The sequence below is a fragment of the Gossypium hirsutum genome, chromosome D04, assembly GCF_007990345.1.
Source record: "Gossypium hirsutum isolate 1008001.06 chromosome D04, Gossypium_hirsutum_v2.1, whole genome shotgun sequence".
Taxonomy (NCBI): Eukaryota; Viridiplantae; Streptophyta; class Magnoliopsida; order Malvales; family Malvaceae; genus Gossypium; species Gossypium hirsutum.
The window spans coordinates 242,775-252,250 of NC_053440.1; the positions used below are offsets into that span (position 1 = coordinate 242,775).

The 9,476-nt window shown below is 32.4% G+C and overlaps 1 protein-coding gene across 1 annotated transcript; it reads right to left on the bottom strand.

Annotated features, from left to right (window-relative positions):
- Nucleotides 1-1,054: 1,054 nt before the first annotated feature.
- LOC107902474 (cold-responsive protein kinase 1) lies at nt 1,055-2,714 on the bottom strand (the record flags this gene model as incomplete). Its single annotated transcript, XM_041092101.1, has 5 exons — nt 1,055-1,461; nt 1,652-1,889; nt 1,967-2,177; nt 2,390-2,502; nt 2,669-2,714. Coding segments are annotated over 5 exons (900 nt in total), but the record flags the coding sequence as incomplete, so codon positions are not given.
- Nucleotides 2,715-9,476: the final 6,762 nt, after the last annotated feature.

Genomic DNA, 9,476 nt, shown 5'->3' on the forward strand with positions numbered 1-9,476 from the left:
TGATGATGACCCTACTGAACATTTGTTAGCATATCCACTACACTTTTATTGTTAGATTCAATTATCACCTTGGTGTACCCCTTCTGCGAAGCTATTTCAAGGCCATGGAGATCGCCCATAATTTAGCCATTAGAGCATAACCTCTCCCGATGAATCGATGAAAGCCTGCTAACCAATTACCATGCGAGTCACGTAAAACGCCACCTATTGCTGACCAGTTTCCACTCACTACAGTAGCTCCATCTGAATTGATCTTTAGCCAACCATAGCAAGGTGCCTTCCATTTGATGGCAATAATTCTAGATGATTCATCTTTCAACTTTGTTATTGCTGCTTATGTGAATGGCGAGATTTTTAGCTTGTCCTAGTATCGCCTCAGTGCTACCATATTTTCCCTGAATTATTATTGCATTCTTGTACTTCCAAAGTAAAACCTTATATGTAACAACTCGCCCGACAAAGTTTTTGTATGTGAGTACTATTTGTTTGACATATAATTGGTAATAGAAGGGTAGATAAGAATAAGTGTTTGTTTTGGATAAGTATAGAGTTTTGAGTGTTATGCCAATTGGCGAACTCTTTGCTTTGGCGAGATCTATGGTTGGCGAACTCTTTTGTTAAGCATACGCCACCTCAGATTTTTGGCAAACTAGTCAAATTTATAGTTAATTAGATTTGTTTATTATTTTAGTAAGGTAATTTAGGGTCTGTTTGATTGGCAGTAAAATATTTTCCGTAAAATGATTTCTGGAAAATGTTTTACTTTTCTGTAAAATGACTTACAGGAAAATATTTTCTGGTGTTTGATTGAATCTGTGTAAAATATTTTCTGCTGTTTGACAGATTTCCTGAAAATATTTTCCGGAAAAGTTGTTTTTTACATATATTAATATATATTAATAAATTTTTATATTTTAAATTGTTTTTACATATATTGCAATGATTTATTTATAATAATACTCAATAATAAGTTACAATATTGATCGTTATAAATTGAAAAAATATTATCCACAATGAGTACTAGTAGAATATTGAATAATTATAAATTGCTTCGAAACCATAATGAGTACTAGAAATAATATTATCCAAATACATAATTAGTAGTACACCACATAGTAACAACATTGTCGAAGTGCATAATATTACACCACATAAAAGTATCAATATCTTCAACCCTGAGAAAATTTTTGAAGCCAAATTTTTCTATGCTTCTTACTTTTAACTAAAAACATTTTGGCCTCTGATTCATGACTCCCTAGATAATCACACACAGAACACAAGAAGTCATCATCAAATCCTTCTTCCTCCATCGACATCACAAGAAGCATGAACTCCACTCCAAATGCTGCCTTACTACTACTTTTACCACTTATTATTTCAAGCAGAAGCACCCCAAAGCTGTACACATCTGCCTTCTTGGTTAGTTGTCCTAAAAGCGCATACTCTAGTGCCAAATATCCACTAGACAAAATACAATATCATAATTGAGATGCAAATAGAAACACAAGGATTAAGCAAAGGTAAAGAACAAAACACAATCGCCAATGGATGACTCCTTCAAAAGTCCTTAAAAAACATCAATGAAATATTGAAATAGTTAAACAGCCTAGGCAGTTGACTAAGGATGAGATGCAATGAAAATGATGCTTACAATGCTCCTGCTACTCGAGTACTGACATGAGTGACATTGTCCGGGAAAAGCTTAGCTAGCCCGAAATCCCCAATTTTAGGATGAAAATTTCCATCCAGGAGTATATTACTAGCTTTAATATCCCTGTGGACAATATGCGGTACAGCTTCATAGTGAAGAAACGCAATAGCAGAAGTTGTACCTAAGCAAACAGCAGCTCTTGTTGGCCAATCCAAAGCAATATGTTTACTTCTTGAACCTGAAATTAGGATTTCTGGACATCAGTATACCTCAATTAGAATTAGGAGTTCAATGAGCTTGGACTGATGTATTTACCAAGTAAAACACTGGCAAGGCTGTTATTCTCCAGATATTCGTAGACCAAGGCCCGATGGCTGTCTTCAACACAATAACCGATTAGTTCAACAAGGTTGGTGTGTCGTATGTTTGATATCATATTGATCTCTGTCAGGAATTCATTAGATCCTTGCTTAGACTCTGTAAACAGTTTCTTGATGGCTACTTGAGTACCATCCCTCAAAACTCCCTGCAAACAATAACAGTAAAATTTTGTTAGTGTTTCCCAACTAATTCTAAAGTTGATAGACACTAGTATAGGCGTGCCATATGAAAACCAGAAAACCTGCTCTCTCCCTCGCACACACACACACAAAAGCAGACATATACATAATACATGCCAAAGAGCCCAGAAGACATGGATGCTCTGTTCCAAAAGAACGGTCGGAGAGCTTTCATTACCCTGTAGACAACTCCGAAACCACCTGCACCGATTCTGTTTGATGGATGGAAATCTGATGTCGCTGATCTCAATGAATTGTAAGTAAAAAGCTTTACATTCTCGTTGGTGAACTCTGGCCATGCACAGATATAACAAATATGGAATCGAATGAGATCACAAAATTATAAGAGAAATAGTTGACAATACCATGTGTCTGAAACAGAAACAAAAACAAGGAACCGTTTGAGATAAATACTTAGGAATGGTTACATTACTGAAAATGTTTTGAAGCTACATACTGGACAGAAGATGTTTTGAATTGACTACCAATGACCCGACACAGATTTTGGTGTTTTAATATGGTTTTGAGGGTGAAATCGGCATTTTGAAGTAGCTTTTTATAGTCTCCTAGTTGAGAACTTATGACAAACACATAACAGGCAAGAATAGCGAAAGCTGAAATCAAAGGAATTTGATTTCAGAGACTGGTACTCGTTGCCAAGAATAGCAAAAAATCAAGTAATTCGTAAGAAACAAACAAAGAGAATATTTTCATACTTAATTAAGATTGAGATATAAAGATTGGTTGGAGGAGTATGTAGCGATACAAATATAGTGCTAACGTCCGAAATGATGAAACAGAAGAGTAAGAAAATTAGGTAAGGTTTATCGATTTCACTTACAAACTGCAGGAAATGATGAAACAAAAAGGATTGAAGAAAGGTAAGAAAATGGAGAGGAAGTGCTGGAAATCAGTGGAATGGGAGGAATTAGAAAGATTTTTCATTATTAAAATACAGAGAAAATTCAAAATCTTTCCAACTCCTCCATTCCAAAAATTTCCAGAAACAGTCTCTCATTTTCCTCCTTCACAACAGTCTAAAAAATTACAAGCCACAGAAAATGTGTAGAAATGAAAGTGGAAATAGAAAACATACCTTTCTAAAGAAAGTCTGAAAGAAAATTTTGAAGCTGAGGCGATGAGAGTGTAGAGAAGGGAATGGAAAATGTCTTACGGTAGGAAAATCGGTAAGACGTTTTCCAAAACTAAGGAAGTGATTTTACCCGTGTTTGTAAAAGGTTTTCCTTGTGGAATTCATTTTCCACCAAACAAACGCCGGAAAATTCGGAAAACAATTTCCGGAAAACCAAATCCCACAATCAAACAGACCCTTAGTTAGTTAAGTTGGGATTTATTTAGAATAGAACTAAGTTACTGTAGATGAAAAGACTTAAATTATTATAAGCGCACTTAATCACGAGAACCAAGAGTGTTAATGGAATTATATGATTCTTCCACTAAACCTTGTCTCCGTGCTTAAGTGTATAAGGATAGCGATGACTGCTCTAAAAACCTTTGCGTATTCTTTGTTTTCTTCTTTCTTCTTGATTTTCTTTGAACTCTTTGAAAAATTTAGTCCAAAAAACCTCTTCGAAGTTGGGTTCGTTGTATTCGGCTAACTTATACATTTGTATCAGCTCACTAGTAATTAACGATGAACCCTAGGTTATCTTCAAAGTTATTTACGTGTTTTTAGTTCTACATGCATAAATGTTAGAATGGTGTGTAAGGAAGGAAACTTCATGATTCTGGATTAAGTGTTGATGATTCTTGCATGCATGTTTAGATTTGATAGACTAGTGATATGATATGTTTAATTATCATCATTTTTAGATCAAGAAGCTACTAAAGGCCCAAGTGATAAAGGCAAAGGACATGCTTTATAGACTTTACTATAATTTCTAGTGAGTTCCTTCTGACTTTCATGTGTTGTGGTCTTTTTATTTTATATTTGTATAAGGTAAGTATTCTTTCTTTGTAAATGATGAAAAATGTATGTGTATGAATAACGATTATTCAGAGTTGTTAATTTGAGTTCAATATGTCTATGATATGAAGTATGAGTCATTTTTCATATTTAAGCCACTAGTAACTCCTTCTAATGTGAATGAATGATATGATGTGAACTGATATGTAGAGATAGAGATGAGGAGATATGTTTGTGTAGCCTCCGATAGGACAAGTATGTTGCAAACTGGATTGGCAAAACATGATAAAACATGTTATATTGAGTGTAAATGATATGAGAAGTTATGGTGAATAATGTATGTTAATGAGACTGTATTATGTATCTGGCTATGAAATCTGGGCACATTGCTGGCATGAAAATGGATTATCTGAGTTATGTTGAGTTGGCATATAGTATTCACCTATGTGGTACGCCATTGGCTTATTGATCTATCTGAGTTCTGTATACACCATTGGGCATACTCTGTGATAATGTGTGAATTTTTTTTAAAAGTTCAGTTGTGCATTTAGTATTCTTACTTAAGATATTTTTGGAACTCACTAAGTTTATACGAACTTACTCTGTTACTTTTTACTTCTCAGGCTTACTGGTTGAAAGAAGACCTACCTGAAAGACTACACCGGAGCGCTGCTGCTATTGTGAGATAATATGTTTTGTTTGTAGTATGCATGAAGCGTGGGAGTGGCATCTAAGTATATATTTTTAGAATAATTTGTACAAAGAACTTTTTGTTAAAACTTTGTTTTTATGAAATTTTATTGAAATTTCATGCTTTGGATATTAAATATTATATGAGGTTTAATACAGTTACTATATTTGAGTTTATACGCCATAAGATTTAAACATTATATTTAATCCAATAATGATTTATTTTGAACATTGAAGTGTTACAAATTTTTTGCCAGAACAGCTGTTAAAATTAATATGATTTCTAAGTAATAACATGTCATACTTTGATTTTTTAAAGGATCTGGTTTGACATGTTACATTATGGCTTAATGGGAGGAATTATATGAAATACAATTTGGCTAAGGGGGGAATGTTATATAATGTAAACACCAAATCTAAAATATATGATAATTTATATATATAATTCAAAATTTTGAAAATTCCAAAGGAGCGATCGTACCCCCTAGATCCATCCTTGGATTCAACTCTCGGGTTGAGCTATAGAAACTTTTCGTTTTCCAAAATCTAGAAAAAGTTAGAAAACAAATTTAAAAGGAAAAAAATCAAGATTCATACAGTAAAGAAAAAAATTAAAAAAATTCAAATGTGTTATAAAATAAAGAATAAACAGAGTAAAAAAAACAAGAGGAATACAATAGCAAAGAGAGAAATATGAATTCTATTTCTCAATCGGGATATTTATAATACTTCTCCGACGTTTATATTTATAGACAAAAAAAACATAAATTATATGAAATTTTATTTCTAATAAACATTAGAGTCATAACATATATTATATTAAACTTATTATTATAATCCACATCCACTTTTACAATAGTAAATTATTTTTAACATGATTGAAATAAATTGATATTTTGCATGTATTTTAGAATAATTCATTATTTCGTTAATTAAAACATAAAAAATTAGAAAGCAATTCAACATTTGAGTTAAGCAAGATTATCAATAACAATATTACCAATTACAAATTTATTTCAAATTAATATATTAAATTAGATAAATATTCACATCAATTAATTAAAATATATTAATAACCCATAATTATTTAGGAAATATAAAAGAAAAATTAAATTTAATGTTGTGTGTTTTAGATAAGTAAAAAGATAATTAAATTGAAAAATAAATATTTACTTTCAACCAAACAAATGATATTTAGATTAAAAATATTTAAATATTTAAAAATTATATATCAAATTTAAATATAAATTAAATGAAAAGAAATATTGTAATCCAATATTTTCTAAAATTTGAAGTTGCCATTTGACTTAAAAAGAAATATTGTAATTAATAAATTCAAAATATTGTTAAAATATAAATTTTAAAAAAATAAAAGTTTCCAAAAATATATCTAGATTATCTAAAATAAAAAATAAATAAATACGCTCAAAATAATATTTCTTGCTTTGAAAAAGAAATAAATTTTAGTAATTTCCTAATAAAGTTGAGACCCAATTAATGAATGCAACAATTTAATCAACCCTTAATGTATAATATAATGATAAATAATTCACTCATTTTTTGGGAAATAAGAAAATATTAATTAAATGCATAAAAGGCATATTGCATTTTGAATTAAAAATATAAACTCAAAGTACGAAGATGACATTATTGGAAATGATAACCACAAACCCAAACATATACAGTAAAAAAAAGTTGTTTTATCATTAACGGGTTTCCTTGGCTTTTTTCTCATTAATTTGTTGGGTTTTCTCCTATCTGTATTTCACTTGCCTCCAACCAAGCAAAAATTAATTGCTCTCCAGTGAGTAAATGTCACAATTTTGAAATTACTTTCTTGCCATTTAGAAATCCCAAGTAACCAAATATGGCCTTATCAATTAATTGTTTTTCAAGTTTTAGGAGTTGTTGAATGTAACCCTCGTGGCATTGCCTAATAAGTTCTTTTTAACCTAAAATAGACACACTTTTCTACAATAAGAAGCAATACTTCGAGGGTTAAACCAGAATTAGCCTTAGTAGTGTTATATTTTGCACTCTATTTTCTTTGCTTCTTAAGTCTTGTCCCTCTCCCCCATGGCTATGAATTTCAGTCACTCCAGTTTGATTTCATCAACTAGCCTAGGTCTTGGTGATGAAACCGTTGACGTCCGCTTTTTTCTATCATCCACCAACTCTGACTTAGGCTTGACCCTTGTGAGGGATAGTGACATCATTAACTCAAATTTAGGTCTCGTTAGCCATAGAGTCAGGGAAGTAAATAGAACTTATGTTTCATTGAATAGATTTCAGGCTCATAGTGTCGCTAATGATGTCTCTGATGGAAAGTATAGATTGTAAATTAATATGAGCACTATTTAAATTAAAAGCGATGATTTATCATCTTACAAATTTAATTATTCATAAGCATTATTTAAATTAAAAGTGATGATTTATCATTCAATGAATACATTCCCATGAGACATGTTTCTCCCAAGGAGTATGTCCAATATGAAGGGTTGTGGCTCTTCAAATTGTATTCATTGAGTGCATATAAATAGAGGCATTATGGTGCTCACAAATATACAATTACAATCAATCTTATTTTCAAAAACTAAAGTAAGAGTTAGGGAATTCCTCAATTTTGCTAATCAAAGGAAATTGAAAACTTCATTGTATCCCGGAGGACCTTTGTCTTAACCCTCTAGCAACTTTGTGTGGGGGCAAATAGTTCTCTTTGGAAAGCATCATTCGTGCCTCGAAGTCTACTGTTTATTTCCATAAAAGTCTCCAGTCCTATCGTCTCCACTCAAGTATCAACAATTAAAGAGAACTAATTTTGTAGATGGCGACGGAGGCTAACATCACATTCAAAGTGATGAATCAAGAGTTTGTGAAACTTGACCGATTTGATAGTTCAAACTTAAATCGTTAGAAGGACAAGATGTTGTTCCTTCTTACTGTCTTAAATGTGGCGTACATTCTGGAACCAAACCTACAAGCCGTGGAGGATCCCGCCACCAATGCAAATTCCGAGGAAATTGCGAAAGTGGCTGAACTCAAGAAGAAGCACAAAGAAGACAATCTCACATGTCGAGGACACATCCTCAACACCTTGTTTGATTGATTGTATGGTGTTTACACATCAATGCAATCCCCGGTGGAAATATAGAAAGCTCTTGAAGAGAAATACAACACCTAGCGACAAGGTACTGATGAATTTTTAATGATGAAGTATTTCGAATTCAAAATTCTCGATAGTATTCCAATCATGGATCAAGTACATAAATTACAAGTCCTTGTAAGTAGGCTTCCTGCCTTGAAAGTTGTTATTCCGGAATTGTTACAAGTTGGGGCTATCATCTCGAAGTTTCCCTCGTCTTGAAACAATTATCGGAAGAAACTTTTGCATATGGAAGAGGACTTCAATGCGGAGAAAATACTTAGGCATTTGCGTATTTAAAAAGAAACTCAAAAGCATGATGTATTGTATCTTTCCCAAAGTTCTAAAGTGAACCATGTGAGCGAGTCCAAGAACTCTCGAAATGGTAAGCGAAAGGCCACATCTGAGACCAAGGACGTGCAAGACAAGAAGAAAAAAACTCGCAATTGTTATAATTGCAATAATAAATGACACTATATTAAGTATTGCAAACTTCTCAAAAAGAAGCAAGATGCCACAACTTCCAAAGCCAATATGGTGGATGGCATGGACTTAGTGGCCATGGTTACAGAAGGGATAAAAAATTTGGAGATTGGTATGATTACTGAACTCAACATAGCCATGACTGATAAGTCCTGTAATTTGTGGCTCAACTCTGGAGCTACTGTCCATGTGTGTAATAACCGACAATAATTAAAGAGTTATGAACTAGTGGCAAACTGTGAAGTGCTTGTGGGAAACTATCAATCGGTTAAGGTGCTCGGTCAAGGGACAGTGGAACTCAACTTCACATCTGGGTAAAAATTGACTTTGACTAATGTTTTGCATGTTCTCGATGTGAGAAAAAATTTAGTGTCCGCAAGTATTTTGTGTAACAAGGGGTTCAAGACTATCTTGGAATCCGATAAGTTTTTCTTTTTTAAGGGTGATATATATGTAGGAAAAGAATATTGTAACAAGGGTATGTTCAAGTTGAGTATTGATATGAATAAATTTAATTCTTCTGCTTATATTGTTGAATCTTATCTTTTGTGGCATGCGCGTTTAGCACATTTTAATTTTAAAACTTTACAATATATGCAAAAGAATGGTTATATAAGTCTAAGTAACGATGAGTCTGAGGATAAATGTGAAATTTGTATTCAATCAAAAATTACCAAGAAGCCGTTTCCTAATAAGTGTGAAAGGAATTCACAAGTGTTAGATTCAATTCATTCGAATGTTTGTGAATTAAATGGAACACTAAAAGAGGTGGAAAACAATATTTTATCACTTTTATAGACAACTTCTCTAGATTTACATAGGTGTATCTCATGAGAAGTAAATACGAGCCTTTTGATATGTTTAAACGTTTTCAAAATGAGGCTGAGAATTTGTTTAGTAAGAAAATCAAAGTGCTTTGTAGTGATAGAGGTGGTGAATATTTTTCAAATGAACTGAATATATTTTGTGATGAACAAGGTGTGGTACATGAGTGTTCTGCGCCTTATACTCCGTAACAAAATG